The sequence below is a fragment of the Sorex araneus genome, chromosome 1, assembly GCF_027595985.1.
Source record: "Sorex araneus isolate mSorAra2 chromosome 1, mSorAra2.pri, whole genome shotgun sequence".
Taxonomy (NCBI): Eukaryota; Metazoa; Chordata; class Mammalia; order Eulipotyphla; family Soricidae; genus Sorex; species Sorex araneus.
The window spans coordinates 372,464,550-372,483,344 of NC_073302.1; the positions used below are offsets into that span (position 1 = coordinate 372,464,550).

Genomic DNA, 18,795 nt, shown 5'->3' on the forward strand with positions numbered 1-18,795 from the left:
AAAATGAGAGAAATGGATTGTATCCCCAAATAAATGTAACCTTATGTCCACAAATAAAAGAGATGCTCCAATAAGAACATGCAACAGCGCTGAACCTACCATTTACCAAAGAATGCACATGACAATTGAGCACCAAATATCCGATATTATTAGATAACAGGGAAACAGAATTAAAACTACAATGAGATTCCACAACCATGGGTATATACAAACTTAAAAAATACTCTACAAAGCCAAATATAAAAATATATCCGATAGCACCAAGTGGTAAATTTTTACAACTGCAACTTTAATGTTGTTGAGTAAGATAAACAATCACAAAAATAATTTGCCAGCTATTTATAAAGTCAAGCAATTCTTAGAATGAAACACAATAATTCTACTGCTAGAATAAAAATATATTTTTACCAAAAAGTAATATTCACAACAAATTGATTCAAAATTTCCTTGATAACATGTAGTTCAATCAATAGAGAAATAAATAAAAACAAACTGTAACATAGCTATTTAATGAGACACTTTATGCACTGTATAGATTTCAGATACTTCAAGATTCACTTATATGAAATTCTAGAAATAAAAAACGATCAGACGGAGTTCTGGTCAAAAAGGTGGTGCGGCTGTGACAAACGCCAGAGGTGGCAGAGGGACCGAGGTTTTCAGTGCTCTGAACAGAGGATGGGGTCATAAAATTTCTGCATGAGTGAATGTGGGCGCCCCTTAGATATTCTGTCTCCGGCAGAGCGCCACAGTCTGGTTGAATGCCATAAAGCCCCATCCCAGAATGGGACTCGTGAGAAAGGCTGCGGCATGGCTTGCCAGCTGGTGGTCGCAGAGATTTAATACAGCTGAATAGGGTTCTTTGGGTCCGACTTGGCACCACTGCAGAGCGTGGGTCCTAGATTTGAGGAGGTGCCCTGGGTTCCCAGCAATGGCCCTAAGCAATCCCACCACGATTTCTTCCCCAGATCAGCCCGTGCCATCCACAACATATTATGGAGTTGGCACCTTCCTGGATGGGGGCAGCTGCCCCCTGATCAAGCTCTGATGGACTGGTGGCTGCAGCCCACCCAGAGTGCCCAGGTCCTGGATGGTAATAGCTCTAGTTTTAGTCCTGGTCTCTGCTGAGGTCGCTGCTACTGTTACTGCCTCTGGGGCCAGGAGCATGTCTCCACCAGTAGGCTAACCTGGACCTGCCGGCTAGTGCATCAGCAGCCTGATGGTGACTTCAGGCTTTCTGATAACCCCCCAAGTCACCACGGTGCCTCTGGCCAGACTCCAAAACAAAAGTTTCCGAAGAAATTAAACAGCCAAAAGTTAGGTATGTGGGAGCCACACTCACCATCATCCTCTTGCTCAGCCATACAAGCTCATTTATCACCTTGCTACAAAGACCCATAAATAAATCTCAGAAGAGATAAAAAGCAGCAGTTAATCTTGGACCCACATAAGTCTGGACAGGAATACATTGGAAAGGGGCAGTTATCCCAGTATTGAAACAGAGCTCCCAGAAGCTTCTTGCTCCCCAAATCTAAAATTGCTGTTATCCCCCTCCCCTGGACTCCACTGTCTCAGGATGAACCTCACCAAGTTATTCATGTGCTGAAAAATTTGGGTATAAGAGTTTTGTGACTGAAATCTCCAGACTTTCTCGGGGTCTGGATGGGTTATCTCCTTCCAACTCCCTGTACTTTTGGAAGCTCCAGCGGTCAGGTTCGCACCCCAAAGCCGCCATCCAGTTAAAAAAAATAGTACTACATGAGGGCTGGCGCAATAGCACAGAGTGTGTGGCGTTTGCCTTGCTCCAGGCAGACGCAGGTTCGATTCCCAGCATCCCATATGGTTCCCTGAGCACCATCAGGAGTAATTCCTGAGTGCATGAGCCAAGAGTAAAACCCCTGTGCATCGTTGGGTGTGACCCAGAAAGAAAAAAAAATAGAAGTACTACAGTTGTACCTTCCTGATAAAAATTACTGAACACGCTGAACAAACACATTGACTTCTTAGTACCTGTATTGCAAACCATAATGCACAAAAGGAGAGAAAAAGAAAGAGAAAGTTGCCTGCGAAGGAGGCAGACAGGGTGGGTGGTGATGGTGGGAGGTGGTAGAAGGAAAACTGGTGGTCGGAAATAGACACTGGTGGAGGGATGGGTTTTGGAGCACTGTATGACTGAAACTCAATTATGAATTGCTTTGCTATGGTCTATCTCCTGATTATTCAGTAAACTAATATTTAAAAAAAGAAATATAAAAACAAATGCATAGAGATGAAAATGAGTAATTGAATGGGGTCAGGTAGAGTGGAGATGATAAACTTATTTAAAAGAGGCAGGAGAATACTTGTTGGAATGATATAAATATTCTATAATTGTGGTACATAAAATTTGTCAAATTTTATCAAACTGTTTATGAAATGGAGAGTTTTCATATAAATTATAATTCAAACAGTGTATTTAAAAAGTCTAATTTAAAACATCTTACTAAAATTATACTGGATTGTTTTAATCCCAAGAGGATTTCTTTCTGGGAAAATAGAATGCTTCCCTATGTAAAAAATTTTATATTGAGATGCCACTAGCCACTCTTGGCATATAAAATTATTACAAAATATATGGAGATACTTAAATCTCTGTTGAGGAAAGCAAAATTTTAAAAAGACATTAAGTTGAATATTTCATGAGTTTATCAGAAAATTTTATCAATGAAAGCAAAAATCAAACTATTTGAAATATGCATCAACTGGCTGGAGAAATAGTATAGTGGGTAGGGTGATTGTCTTGTACATGTGGCTGACCTGGGTTGATCCATAGTATCACATATGGTCTCCTAAGACCCGACCACAGAGACACAAGTAAGCCCTGAGCACTGCTGGGTGTGGCACTCCACCCTCCAAAAGAACCCCATAAATTATGCAGCAGAAAACATTAAATTTACCATTATTTGAAAAGTATAAAAAGTAGGAATTTGGGTACCCTCCATAAATTACTTTGATAACTGAAATAAACATATTCTTCATTGAATTAAATGAAAGTAACAGAACTAAAGGCTGACCAAAATCAGACAATCAAACATTCTTTTGTTTTAAATTTTTCTTTCTTTTCTTTTAGCTTTTTATTTTTTTAGCTTTTAGAGACTATATACATGATGGCACTCAGGGGCTACTCCTAGTTTGTTATTCGGAGGTTCACTCCTGGCAGTACTCAGAAGATCATGGTGTAGTGCTAGTGACTGAACCCAGGCCTCCTGCATACAAAGCCTGCGGCCATTAAGTTACCAATCCAGTCATTCTCCCCCATTTTTGCTTCAAATTTCTTAAGGAATTCATCTACACTGTATCACTGTCACTGTCATCCCATTGCTTATAGATTTGCTCGAGCGGGCACCTGTAATGTCTCCATTGTGAGACTTATTGTTACTGGTTTTGGCATAGCGAATACGCCATGGGTAGTTTGCCAGGCTCTGCCGTGCAGGTGGAATACTCTCGGTAGCTTGCCAGGATCTCAGAGAGGGGTGGAGGAATTGAACCTGGATCGGCTGCATGCAAGGCAAATGCCCTATTTGCTGTGCTATCACTCCAGTGAATATTATTCATCCAATAAGATATAATTTAAAATTATTTCCCACAGTAAAAAAAAAAAAAGAAAAAATTTCTGAGAATTTGTTATAAGGCAAAGACACAAAGAAGTTTTGTCCATTTCACACTGACTTTTAAGGAAGAAAATGTCCGATACAACTATGATATTATATTTCCCTGTAAGCTACTAAGAAAAGTCAGTTTTGTGTATTTAGCTTCTTGATTAAAAAAATGATTTAGGTACTGGTTATGATTTAGGATTTCATAATAGAGGAAAGCAAAAGACTTTCTCCTCCCAGTCAATATATATCCTGATACATTCTTTGGAATGAAGATCATGCTATTGATTCATACCCAGAGTTATTTGAATTTGTTGAATGCTTAAAGGTTTAATACAAATCTGTGGTTATTTTTATGGTATGTAAAATGAAAAAGATGAAGAGTGGAGAGAAGAATGAGCAGTATTACCATAGGGATTATCCAAACATTTCAACCAAGGTATTGCTCCAGCAGTCATAAAATAACTGTGATTGAAAACAATTCTAGACTGAAAGAATAAATTCTAGATTGGGTTCCTTGTAGTGGCTGAGATTGAGAGATAATTATTTATATATATAAAATCTCAATACAGAGATTGTATATACAATACACATAATCTCTACATATTGAGATTTTATATATATATGTACATATATATATATCTCACTGTCATCCCATTGCTCATCGATTTGCTCCAGCGGGCACCAGTAACATCTCCATTGTGAAACTTGTTACTGTTTCTAGCTTGCCATATGTACATATATACATATATATGTATATATATATGTACATATACATATATATATATAGTTGGGATATAGTACAGGTAAGGAAGCACTGTCCTAAAGGTTTCATTTACTAAAGAGAAAGGTTTTTTTTTTAAATTTAAAAACTGAAAACTGGGTGTGACAGGTTTTTACCAAGAAGGAAAATGTTACTAAAATTCCAAGAAGTAATGATTTTTATAGCAATACCTCATTTTCACTCCACACCCATTTTGCTAGTATGTATTATTCTTTATATAGACTAATCCATTTCATTCTCAAATATAAACTCAACACATTATAAAACTGAGTTTTAGCAGGCGGAGTTGCGAGAATATCATATAGGTAGTGTTCCTGTACCTGACACTAGACAATGAAACCAGGCAACTGCACTTATATAAGGAGCTGCACACATGGGCGTCAATGACAGGGAGAAAGGCTACAGTTTAAGTTTATGACACATTATCAAAGTCAAGCATCAGTGTACATGGACAGTAGCAATTTTCTTTCTTTATTTATAAATTTGAGGTGAGAGGCCAGAGAGATAATAGCAGGTAAGGCACTTTCCTTGCATGTAGTTGACCCCGGTTCAATCCCCACACCATATATAGTCCCCAAAGAGTGATATTCAAGCATAGAGTCAGGAGACCATGAACTTTATTTCATGAGAAAATGTTTGATATTATAATAAAAATAACAATTTTCTTAAATACATCTATAAAAATTAATTTAGTAAATTACAAATAGTTCTGTAATTTCTTTGAATTACAAGAAAAATTATTAGTTTTTCTACCTATAAATGAGTATCTAGAAATCTGTTCATACCCTGCGCCAGTCTGTCTTCACCTGGGCAACTCAGAGACGGGGCAGGTTGAGTTTCCTTTCCTGCTCCAACAGTGCCCCAGCAGGCAAAAATCTCCAGAACCCAACTGCTGCCATGCTCACAGACACTCTCCACAGGCTTGGACGAGCCTCATCCATGAGTGAATCCGCAGAAAAACCCAGGTATGCTGAACCCGTGTCTGAAATCTCCAAGCTTGTTCAGAGTGGGAATGAGCCTCCTCCCCACATCTCCCAAGTTTACCAGTAGCTTGGCAGTCACACCCACAAACAGCCCCTGGCGCCATATAATTTCATCAACAGCCATGATCCAGAGACTCAGAAATAAAGCTCCTGGAAGAGAGCAACATAGGTCTCACCTATGAGTGAATCTGCTGTGTAAATATATTCTAAATTTTAGAATTCCTGGATCTCTCTCTCATACTCTATGCCACTCATGTACAAAGCTTTGGAGGGGGGCACAATTTGGGATTTGGGGTGAAAACATTTGAAATATGGTGGTGGGAAGGTGCAATGGTGGTGGGATTGTTTGAATATCAAATGTAATGAATTATTGTGAACAACTTTATAAAAATAAAAGAAAATTTAGAATAAATGAGATTCTAATAGCAAATATTACTACTAGAGTCAGCCTAAAGAAAAATTAATAATGTGGATAATTCAGCACAAGAAGTAGCCCAACAAATAAATGATTTGTTGGGCTTGATTCTTCATTTTAGAGAGAAAGCAAGGGTGATCATGTAATTAAATTATGGAAAGAAATAAAATATAAATTATTCAAATTAAGTTTAACATAGGACTTTTTAGGTTTTTTTTTTTTTGTCCTAAGAACACTATGTGTGCTTTTCCTGGCTTAATGAGGCAAAATGTTATAGTAAAATGCAGGTAACAATTACAGAACAATGACATAATATGTTTTAAGAATTGATTCTAAGTTTATTGAGGAGTCTGGCTGGGTAGACAAAATCAGTGGTGACATAAAGAAGAAAGGAGAGTACTGTCGAAATTGCTAATGACTTTCTAAATTAAGGGAATAGAGCTTACTAAAACCCATGTGGTTGAATTCCCAAGTTGGAATTTGCAACAACTGGTAAATAATGAAGTAAGACAAATAGTACTTGGTCACTTATTCTTGAACTACTAATAGTGAAACTCCTGATTATCAGAAAAAATAATTGGGAAAATAATTCTGCCATAGAAAAAGAGAAAACAGTCTTGTAAACTCTATCAGTATAAATATTAGACTAATATGAAAGGAAGCTATAACTATTGAGCTGGTAAAAAGAGTAATAATTTTTAATATTAACTAAATCAGTAATTAGAGAGAGCAAAAAGAAAGTGGAGGTAATGACATGAAATCAGTAACAGAACTGCTTAAAAGAGATAAAGGAGATAGATGGTAAAATGTGATTTAATAATTATGTATCCCAGACATACATAAGCAAGAAAAAAGTCACATCCTTTATGAAAAATGAAATTACTAGCTTTAAGTGGAAAATAATATAATTTTGATTGGTAATTTGATAACACATTTGATAAAACTTTGAATTATATTTAAAATAATGATGTAAGAGATATTTAAATCCTTAAATGATCAAAATGCTCTAGATTTAATACTACCATTTTATGTCTCTATGTTAAAGTCACAGCAGTAGAAAGATACTGTCAAAAGAAAATATTCCCTTTTAAAAAATGTTTTATACTCCAGTGTTTCCAAAATTATTTTGATAAATGCATAAAACAATATGATAGGAATATAATCTAAAGAAACACTATGCAATAGAAATAGGATATGACTCACCAATACAAGCCACGTTTATTGAATTTTTTTACTGACCACGTTAAAAACAGTAAAAAAAAAGGCCAGAGAGATAACAGTGGTTAAGACACTTGCCTCGAATACCACTAACTCTGGTTTGAAACTCTAGAACCATGTATGATTCCCTGAACACCACCAGGAGTAATCCCTTAGCACAGAGTTTATTATAGTATTATAATACCTAAGTCTTTTGGCCATTTGCATTTTTTCCTTTTTTTTTTCTTTTTGGGTCACACCTGGCAGTTCTCAAGGGTAACTCCTGGCTCTGCACTCAGGAATTACTCCTGAGTGCATATGGGACCATATGGGATACTGGGAATCGAAAATCGAACCTGGGTTGGCTGCGTGCAAGGCAAATGCCTTACCACTGTGCTATTGCTTCAGCTCCACATTTGTATTTCTTCTTTGAGGAAGCTTCTTCACCCTATTTTTTGATGGGGTTGGATTTTTTCTTGTAAAGTTTTACCAGTACTTTATATATCTTGGATATTAACCCCATATCAGATGATTATTGGGTAAATAATATTTTTCCAATCTGTGGGCTGTCTTTGCATCAGGGAGATGCAAATCAAAAAATAACGGGATATCATCTCATACTACAGAGTCTGGCACACATTAAAAAGAAAGAGACCAACCGGTGCTGCCTCTGATGTGTGGAGACAGTGACTGTGGGAATGCTGACTGATCCAGTCTTTTTGGAGAAAAATATGGGAACTCTTCAAAATAGTAGAAATTGAGCTTCTATAAAACCTAGCAATACCACTTCTGGGAATATACCCTGGGGACCCAAAAACTACACAGCAGAAATGCCATCTGCACTTCTATGTTTATTGTAGCACTATTCACAATAGCCAGAATCTGATAACATCCCAAGTGCTTGAGAACAAACAACGGATTAAAGAAAGCATGACACATCTACACACTGGAATACTACAAGGCTATTAGGATAAATGAAGTCATAAATTCTGCTTCTAAGTGAATGGACATGGAGAGTATCATGCTGAGTGAAATGAATCAGAAGCAGAGGGTCCGGCATAGGGAGATTGCATTCACTGTGGGGATGTAAAAAAAAAAATAATGTGAGATTAATACCCAAGGACAGTAGAAACAAGGGCCAGGAGTATTGTCAACAGTCGGAAGTGCTTGAGGAGAAAGTAGTTGGGATATAGATGGGAAGTCTATGACACAGACAGATGGAAATCACTCTGGATAAGAACTGCCTGCTGATAGTAGGTAAAAGAGCAAACACGAAAACCTTTAGGTATCTGTATCACAAACTATACTGCTATAATGCACCAAAGGGGATAGAAAGGAGGAAAGGAGGGGGGAAGATAGATAGAGAGACAGAGACAGATAGATAGATAGATAGATAGATAGAGAGAGAGAGAGAGAGAGAGGAGAGAGAGAGAGAGAGAGAGAGAGAGAGAGAGAGAGAGAGAGAGAGAGAGAGAGAGAGAGAGAGAGGGATGTTCTGCCACGACACAGGTTGGGTGGGGGGGGATGGCAGGAGGAAAACTGGTGTCATTGGTGGTAGGAAATACACACTGGTGGAGGAATGGGTGTTGAAACATTATACTGAAACCCAATCATGAACAACCTTGCAACTGTGTATCTTTGAACAACCTTGCAATTGTGTATCTCACAGTGATTCAGTGAAAAATTAATTAAAAAAAATTATACCTGAACACAGCCCAGAATAGCCCAAGATCCCTGAAAAAAAAAAGTCAAATGGGGCAGAGCAACAGTCAAAGTATAGGGCATTTGTGTAGCATGTGGCATACCAGGTTTGCTACCAGATATCACATAGGATCCCGGAGCCTACCAGGAATTATCCCTGAACTGAGAGCCAAAAATATGCTATAAACATTGATGGATATGCCTCCTCCCCTTAAAAAAGCAATTAAAATTTTAAATAGGTAAGATTAACAAAGCCATGTAAACATGTAAGTCTAAAACTATAAGCTTAAAAATACAGAATAAAAAAGTCTAATATATTTTGATTTCAATGTTATTTTGATATTACATAATTGCTTAGACACTAATATACTTATATTACATCTTATAAAACTTGTCTATATTTTATACTTACAGCATATCTGAATTCATACGAACCACATTTTAATACTGTGGCTACCAGTTTGGGTATATTTGTGTAGATAGGGATGTTTGCAGAAATTATCAACAGAGGCATTAGAGCAAAGTAAAGGTATGAACATTTGTTCAGCAGAAATCCAACTAAACTACATGACAGGCACAAATGAAAATGAATAGCACTGCTCAAAATTTGTTCAGACACATGCAAATCATGTGCCTTTGACAACTGAGTTATCATCTCTCAGGCCTCTCATTAAGTTATCTATTTAAAAGAAAGTCAAGTGCATGGATCATAAAAAAAGATAAGGTAAGTAAACCAAAGTGGATCAAATGAAACAAAAACAACAGTGGAAAAATTATAAAAACTCTAGAAGGAAGCAGAGGTATAATTCCTTCTTTTGTGTTTGTATGGTGGGGGACAGCTGATCCTTCCAAGCAGTGCTTGGGTCTTCAGAGGACATTCCCATCAATACTTAGACAAATGAACTGGCAGCTCAGAGCTCGGGCTTGAGGCCATAGTGCTCTTTGATTCCTGTGATGCCAGAGACTACCAGCACCACCCTAGCAGCGCTCAAGGGGCCAGGTGATGCCAAGGACGAAACCAGGGTTGGGTGCATACAAGGCACCCTTGTACTATCTCCCTAGTCACAAAGGTATACATCCAATTGTTACAATACTCTCTGGACTAGGTAACTATTTAAGTATGATGCCTAAAGCAAAAGTAATGGAAGAGAAATGAATAAATTATACTTCAGGAAAAGAGAAAATAATTATGCATAAGAGGATACGGTCGAGAAAATTAAAAGACAAGCCATAGAATGGAAAAAAATTATAACTCATCTATCTGACAAGGGTCTATTCAAAATGTATTTCAAAACTCTCTCAGCTTGCCGACAAAAGCACACAAAGCCAATTTTAAAAATGGACAAAGGACTTGAAGAGATTTCTTTAAAGAAGATTAGAAGATTTGCAAGTGTCCTATACATGAAAATGTGCTAAACATTAATAGTGAGATAAAATTGAAAGTGATGTACAAGTACCTCATTATCTCTAGGATAGGTACAGCTCTTCTTTTAAAGAAAATTAATGTTGGAGTGAGAATGTGGCAACATTCGAGCCTCTCACACATTGCTAGCAGGGATATAAAATAATTTGACTACTGAGGAAAGCAATTTGGTGGTTCCTCAAAAGTTAAAAAGAGCTACCATGCTGGGTCAAATGGGAGCTCAACCTCTAGTTTTTTGAGAATCGTCCATATTGTTTTCCAAAAGGGCTGAACTAGCCGACATTCCCACCAGCAGTGTAGAAGGGTCCCTTTCTCCCCACATCCTCTCCAACAGCAGTTGCTTTTGTTCTTTTGGATGTGTGCTAGTCTCTGTGGTGTGAGATGGTATCTCATGGTTGTTTTGATCTGCATCTCTCTGATGATTAGTGATGTAGAGCACTTTTTCATGTGCCTTTTGGCCATTCGTATCTCTTCCTTGGTAAAGTTTCATACCACTGCTGGGAATATATCCCAGAAAAGCCAAAAAGTATAGTCGAAATGACATCTGTACTTATATGTTCATCGCAGCACTGTTTACAATAGCCAGAATCTGGAAAAAACCCGAGTGCCCTAGAACAGATGACTGGTTGAAGAAACTCTGGTACATCTATACAATGGAATACTATGCAGCTGTTAGAAAGAATGAGGTCATGAAGTTTGCATATAAGTGGATCAGCATGGAAAGTATTATGCTAAGTGAAATGAGCCAGAAAGAGAGAGACAGACATAGAAAGATTGCACTCATCTGTGGACTATAGAATAACAGACTATAAGACTAACACCCAAGAATAGTAGAAATAAGTACCAGGAGGTTGTCTCCATGGCTTGGAGGCTGGTCTCTCATTCTGGGCAACTCAGAGAAGGGAACACCAAGTAAAATGTGATTGGAGGTCATGTGGGGGAAAGATGATGCGGGCCCAATATAGGCTAGAGACTGAACACAATGGCCACTCAACACCTTTATTGCAAACCACAACACCTAATCAGAAAGAGAGAACAAAAGGGAATACCCTGCCATAGTGGCAGTGTGGGGTGGGGGGAGACGGGACTGGGGAGGGGGGAGAGGGATGTTGGGTTTACTTTTGGTAGAGAATGGGCACTGGTGAAGGGATGGGTTATCAAACTTTGTAAGGGAGAAACATGAGCACAAAAATGTATAAATCTGTAACTGTACCCTCACGTTGACTTACTAATTAAAAAATAAACTATTAAATTAAAAAAAAAGAGCTACCATGTGACCCAACCTTACATAGTTTTCACCTTTTAATTTAGCAATTGCACTCCTAGGTATATTTCTTTGAATTAGAAGAGAAAAGAAAAAATGCCAAACATGGGGCCGGAGTGATAGTACAACGGGTAGGGTGTTTGCCTTGCATGTGACCTGACCGGGTTCAATCCCCGGCATCCCATATGGTCCCCCAAGCACTGCCTGAAGTAATTCCTGAGTGGAGAGCCCGGAGTAACCCCTGAGCATTGCTGGGTGTGACCTAAAAGCCAAACATTAGTGATAGCAGTAAATGTGGTGAGAATAGCCTATAGTGGAATTAAAACACAGATAAAACATAATGAAACATAAATAATGTATGACATTCTATTTTGAAAGTTAGCAACATGAGCCCAAAAATCTTAGATAAAATCCAATAAAAATCAGATCGGGGCCAGAGAAATAGAACAGGGGTTGGGGTTCTTGCCTTGCCCATGATTTACTCTGGCTTGATTCCCAGGGAGGACCACTAGGATGATTCCTGAGTACAGAGCCAGAAGTCAACCCTGATCACTTGTGTGGGGCTCCCAAAGAAAAGGAACAACAAATCAGACCCTCCCAATGCATTACCAGGCTATATCTAGTGCCGTGATGGAGTCTGGTATTTTAGGCCCCATGCAGGTGACACACTAGGGATCCTAGCATTAAACTGAATGGCCAAGTGTCACTGGGACTGGCCCTTACCAGACCTAAGCACTTCCTCGAAGCCCCTTCCCTAGACCTAATAAAAAAAAACAGGCTGGATTTTAGGATTCAGATTAGGGCTCTGCCATCTGCAGATCACAGTTTCTAAATCAAACTCTCCCAAAGGGTTCAGAAAAGTAAATTCCTGGACTCATGTCAGCACCACAGAACCAGACCCTCTGAGCATATGTCAAATCTAAAGTCAACAATTTTCCTCTAGGTTTCTATGCACATTTAAATTAGAATATTACAGGAAGTCTTAAACTTAAGACATATCTCCCTGTTTGTCCCTTCCCCAAGATTTTATACAGATTATTTCAGATCAGAATGTTTATTGAGTGCATGCTTAGCAGGCACAGAAATGTATGAAAGACTTAAAAAATATATATAGACTCCGCCTTCCATGAGAAAGAAGGTGAGAGATACCAAAAGAGCTGAGAGCAAGTCCAGTACCTTTCTCCTCCTTTCTCGCTATTCCCTGCCAAAACGAACCCCAAGTACAATCATTCTGTTTCACCTCATGCCAGAGCTGGCTCTGGTCAGAAAAGAGAAACACAATTCTTTATTATACAAACTGGCTGAACATAACTTGCAGAAGATTTAAATAAATCTCTTATTTGTGAGTCAAAAAATATTTATAGTATCCTAATTTATAACAATATTTTTTGCTTAAGCGGGCACCAGTTACGTCTATATTACTCCCAGCCCTGAGATTTTAGCAGCCTCTGCTTACTCATCTTTCCAAATGATTGGAGGCTCTTTCAGGGTCATGGGAATGAGACCTATCATTACTGTTTTTGGCATATCGAATACGCCACAGGTAGCTTGTCAGGCTCTGCTTGAGTAAATCCATGAGCAATGGGATGACAGTGATGGTGATAAAGTGATAACAATATTTAAAAGACGGACTGGAGCGAAAGCACAGCGGGTAGGGCGTTTGCCTTGCATGCAGACCCGGGTTCGATTCCTCCAACCTTCTTGGAGAGTCCGACAAGCTACCGAGAGTATGCCGTCCACATGGTAGAGCCTGGCAAAGTACCTGTGGTGTATTCGTTATGCCAAAAACAGTAACAACAAGCCTCACAATGGAGACGTTACTGGTCCCTGCTTGAGCAAATCGATTAACAACAGGATGACAGTGCTACAGTGCTATGTAAAAGATATAATTTACTGATTCAAAACTGTTTAGAAATGCAAAAGGTAGAAGGTAGGGGAGAGAGAGTGGGATTAAAACCTATAAACAGAGTGGAGGGAGGGGGCAGGTATTGGTGGAGGGAAGTGGCCACTGGTGGAGTGATGGGTGTTGAAATATTCTATGCCTGAAAAGAACCCATAAATAGCTTTGTGATTTCATGGTGACTAAATTTATAAAAAGAAAAAGAAAATCTGAACATGTAAATAGAATCACTGCACAAAGCAGAGTGGTCACTGCCACTGTCATCCCGCTGCTCATCGATTTGCTTGAGCAGGCAACAGTAACATCTCCATTTTGAGACTTGTCGTTACTGTTTTTGACATATCGAATATGGCACGGGTAGTTTGCCAGGCTCTGCCGTGCGGGCGGGATACTCTCAGTAGCTTGCCGGGCTCTCCAAGAGGGGCAGAGGAATCAAACTCAGGTCAGCCGCATGCAAGGCAAACCCCTTGCCGCTGTGCTATCGCTCAAGCCGAAGCACAGTGATAAAAGCTGGAAATGATGCCTGTGGAGGAAAAGTTACTATCACCAACTGGGTAATTTTAATCTCTGTGCTCTTTGGCCTCATTTATACCATGGAACTATAATAAACCCTACCCTATAGAGTTGTGAGAATTACGCTAATTAATAAATGTCAAGTGCTTATAACAAAACCTGATATAGTGTAGGTTTGCAAAAGTTAAAAGTAAAAGTTGTTTGCCTATGAAGACGGTCCCCAAACGTTGCATTTTCTAACCTCACACAATTGATATGCTTCCAAACAAAGCTATTATAAAGTGAATAGAAGCACTTTAAAATCTAAGCAAATAAATTCTGAAAAAGTCACAACTTGTTATCCTGTTTATTTGTCTGAATTCTTTGATTAACTTCTCACATATTTCCCTTTCAAACCTGGATGAAAATATTTTCAATAATAAAGGGAATTAGTATTCTAACCTTCAAACACCATCTTTGCATCTCTTAGTTACTGACTATACTTGATCATAACTATAAACCTTAGTTAATTGACAATTGTATTCACTCAATTATATACTCACATTGTTAAAAATATTCTCAAAGAAATGTTAAAATATTGTCTAATTATATACTTACAGAGGTAGAAGTATATATGTGTATATATATTTGCATTTAGAGAGAATGTGTGTTTTAATTTCAAAAAAGACTAAATTCCTTTTTAATACCTTTAAAAATGTGGAAAACAACTTTCTTAAAAACTTTCTCAGTTTTAAAAACTAATAAAAAACTAATACTGTCCATTCAGAAAGTCTGGTATTTCCGAATGAGGGGATAGTTTACTGCCACAAGAGGAAATGATTTGCTTTTCTAAAAGTGTTTTCTAGTATGAGATTGTTGCTTTTATTGAAACAGATACTTTTATAACACTTTGAAAATTCAATCTATAGTATCAAACCCTTATGAAATATGATATCTAGTCCTGAGTTATTCTTGTAATTTTATAGTTCATTGGTAGTTTTCCGGAAATGATGACTAACATTAATAGTATTTTCATAATTCTAACCAAATTATAAAATTAATGGCATTGCAGAATGACAATACGTTTTATAATAGTCAATAGCTATAGGTCCAGAATTCTTAATAGTCAAATGTAGCATTATGGTAATTTAGAGTAACTTTAAATCGCATGTCACCATTTGAACTTAAATAAATGGAATAAATTATATAGAGGCTATTTTTAACTAACTGAACCAAATATACAGTGACACATGGCTGTTAAGTTTAATAAAAAAATAACCTGAAGAAGAGATTATAGGATGGCCCATGGGAGGTATGTGGTCATTTCTATTACCTTAATCATGATCTTTCTTCTTCGCTCTAATATTAATATTACTGAATCCATACAAGGTGGGGTCATTTAATAACTGTTTTCTCTCTTCATTTATATACAGGTATCCTTGTAGGTCAGGCTCTCACTGTAATGATGCAACTATTATGATACACAGTATCTATTCATTTTAATATTTAGTGAGTGCTTTTTATATTCACGGGATCATGTTAACTTTAAAAAAATTTAAGCAAAGTTAGAAACTGGCATTTATTTGCATGAGATTTTATATCTACAAATTGACATCAAAGAGTGTAATATGATAAAGGCCACATTAAGAAAATTAAAATGCAACAAATTTTAGATGTGTTTGTGATTAGATATTGGTGGGTGTAAAAAGTTTAAAATCATTAATTGGTTTATTACTTTTAATAGCATTATGACATCTCAGAATATATTTATGTCTTGTTTCAACGAAGAATGGTGATATATTTTGTTATATAAGACCTAGTGTATGAGAGTTTCGAGTTCAATTAAATATATCAAGTTTACACAAAGCCAACTGTATGAAGGGGATCTTTTAAAAAAACTTTATTTGAGAAAGGAAGAGACTTATAACAGAAGGCAAGAAGGGAAACATACAAACAATATATTTACAACACAAAACAAGAGAACACCTCCAAGGGTGTAAATTATAATAAATACAGTAGATTTTAAAAGTAAGAGACATTTATCAATTAGTTCTAAGATTATTTAAGTCCAGCTTTCGTTTTCACTGGTTCCAGGTAGTTTATTGATTAAATTCAAAGACTATCAAATTCAAACAATTAACGTCCACCAACTGTACTGATGAGGCTCTCTCAAATGACATTATAAAAAATAGGATTTTTGTTTGTGATTACATATCTTTGAAGTAATATTATACAAAAGTCTGCTCAGCCACATGTTCCTCCCCAAATAAAATGTATTTTAAAAGATGCACTATCCCTTTTTATGAGATTGAAAAAAGACTTTGAAGGAAATGAATATTTATGAGATGGAAAAATAGACAATTTTATCTTAGGAATGCCATAATTTTAATGCAAAACAACTGTCAAAAACTCACTTTAATTTGGAGGAATACACTAACCAAAAGATGCTGGTAAAAGGAAGTGTTGCCTATTATAGATATTTGTCAAATTATCAGGACTTTCATTATATGGAAAAGTTTTAAACTTTTTAAGTTTTAGTTTTGTTAATTTAATTTGAATGGCGACTTTTTAAAAAAAGGATAATGTATCTTTAGCAGTAACCTTTTTTAAGAAATATTTTTAAATGTCACAGCAAAATGTAAACAACACGTGCCAAAAACATACAGTTGTACAATGTCTACATTTGGCAAAACTGCTATATCTCCTTGAAACAGGATACTACACCTTAAAATACCTTGGATTTAGAAATATAAATATTTTAATAGAAAAAAACCTCACAAAGATTCTAGGTCAATTTAGATTATCCATATTAAAGGGGTTTAATACAACAAATCTTTAACTAGCTTAACAAAAGTAAACCTATAAAACAAGGTAAACATATCAAAAGGGAGTATGAAGGAAATGTTCCAGTGAAAAGCTTCCTTAACAATTTCCCTACTTGTGGTGTTATTTTCTTAGACAATAAATCAATTCATAGAGTGCCCTTTAAAAACAGAAAGAGTAAAACACTATCCTCCGTTTTTTTCCCTACATTCCTCAGTACATGAATCACTTGGACTTCCTGTTTCCACAAGGCATTTCCTGTTCAGCTTCATAGAATCACTTTTCTGTAGAACAGCAGGAACCTGACAAAGAACTGACTTAAATAAACAGAGTCTTCTGTTGCTTTCAAAGTTGTTTGTATTTCATAGCATCAAAGGACATAGTCCTTCTGAAGGTATAGTATGTACAAGTAGATTCTTTTGTTAAGTTTAAACTGCCTATATTTTTATTTGCCAAACTGGTATGGTATATGCTGTATCATTATGGAATTATGTTTAAGAGATTCTAGTGATAACTGTTATAAAACATGATAGACTTTCTCCTTCTAAACATGGTTTTGACTTCATATCAGATAATAATCATACAGTTACTGTGTTTTCTACAGCTGTAGAAAAATCTGGTATCTGATTGGACTGTATAATGCTGCATATTACTTCTTGCCAACATTTGCATCTGCTTCGTTTCATCTTTCTTTGATAGACAATATCATCAAATAACAAAAGGTAAAAAATAAGATGAGCAGTGCTAGGTGAGACATAATGTAATCTTTAGAATAGTGCTGTAATTTGCAGCTATGTATTTAAAACCACCTATACTCCTAAGATTTTCAATGGCAATCTACATAATAACCTAGGACTACTAGTATGGTAATCGAACATTTCACTTAACAAAAAAAGAGAGAGGAATAAAGGGGCAGACTACTTTTAACAGTGTTCAAGACTGAAGTATGATACATTATGTACAATGGTGTGAAAATTGAATTCTCTATATCAAACAAAACAAAAAAACTTAACTGAATGTTTCATTGATCAGACCGGGAAATTAGATCCACAGTCACAGATCTCAGCACATAAACTAAACAGAGAGTTCGTTTTCCTTAGAAGTAATTGGTATGGCAGGCTTTGGGATGAATTTAAAGCCTGGTTAATCACTTGGATATTTATGTAGTATAATTTTAGTGTAATAAGGATTTCCTTACCAGTAGAGTTTCAATGCAACCTTGATATCTATATAGAGATCAGGTTGCACAGAGACCTATATATAGATATATATGCACTAGTTAGAATCCATAAACACTAAAATTTATATCATTCAGAGGTTTAAATGGATAGAAAATATCCATTTTCCAAAATCTGCAATGCATTTCATACTCAGATAATGACTTTAATTACAAAACCTGGAGCTAAATCTTTGCCTATTACCTGTTGCATAAAAGCAGCCTGCTCCCCAGATTCCATTTCCTGGATCTGAGCATCTTCATCACTGTCCACTGGTTCCTCTTTGACCTTCACAGCCCCAACTTGTCCCAGTGTGTCATCCATACAGGCACTGCCCTCACTTCTAGTGCTGTTGCCACTAGAGGGCGCTCTGTCTTCCTGCATTGCCTGGTCTCCCTGAAGCTCCTCCTCTGCTTCCTCCAGGTGACTGCCTGGTTGCTTCAGTTGTTCAATGGATTTTGAAAGCAGCTAGAAAAGATTATATAAAAGTTTAAAATTTAATATAGTTCTCCACAAGATGACAGCAACAAAATGCACTTATTCTAATGACTCTCCTCCAGTCCATTTTGATTTCTAATCACGAAACACATTTCTTGATGAATTTGTATGCAACACAATTCCTCCACAACACTAAATCTTAGGCAGTTTCATTATTTCCTATTATATTCATACTAGAATGAAGCTTCAAAAATCGGTCTTGTTTCTTATTATAAATCACGGATCCTTCACAAGAATAAACTGTAGTGAATCAGTTCAACCTAAATAAGCTAGGAAATGGGATAAAAATGATGAAAAGATAATGAAGATTTTCTACAACATTATGTTTCTTAAACAAATGTTAAACCACTACTTAAAAAGCCATAAATGTTAATACTCCTACAGTATGTATTTTTCCTATACTTCTATGGTCAATTGATAAATACCTTTGATATATAACTTTTAAACACAAATAATGATTTTG

The 18,795-nt window shown here is 36.7% G+C and overlaps 1 protein-coding gene across 6 annotated transcripts in view; it reads right to left on the reverse strand.

Annotated features, from left to right (window-relative positions):
• HDAC9 (histone deacetylase 9) overlaps positions 1-18,795 on the reverse strand; it is a 1,006,394-nt gene that overhangs the window by 357,311 nt on the left and 630,288 nt on the right. For 4 of the 6 annotated variants that reach the window (XM_004602242.2, XM_055131822.1, XM_004602238.2 and 1 more), the window contains one exon: positions 15,680-18,302. In XM_004602242.2, the coding sequence (XP_004602299.2) occupies positions 17,988-18,302 (315 nt within the window). In that variant the 3' untranslated portion in view covers positions 15,680-17,987. Of the gene's footprint in view, positions 1-15,679; positions 18,303-18,795 lie in introns of those variants that run through there. The other 2 variants (XM_055131803.1, XM_004602237.2) reach the window with 1 other exon arrangement.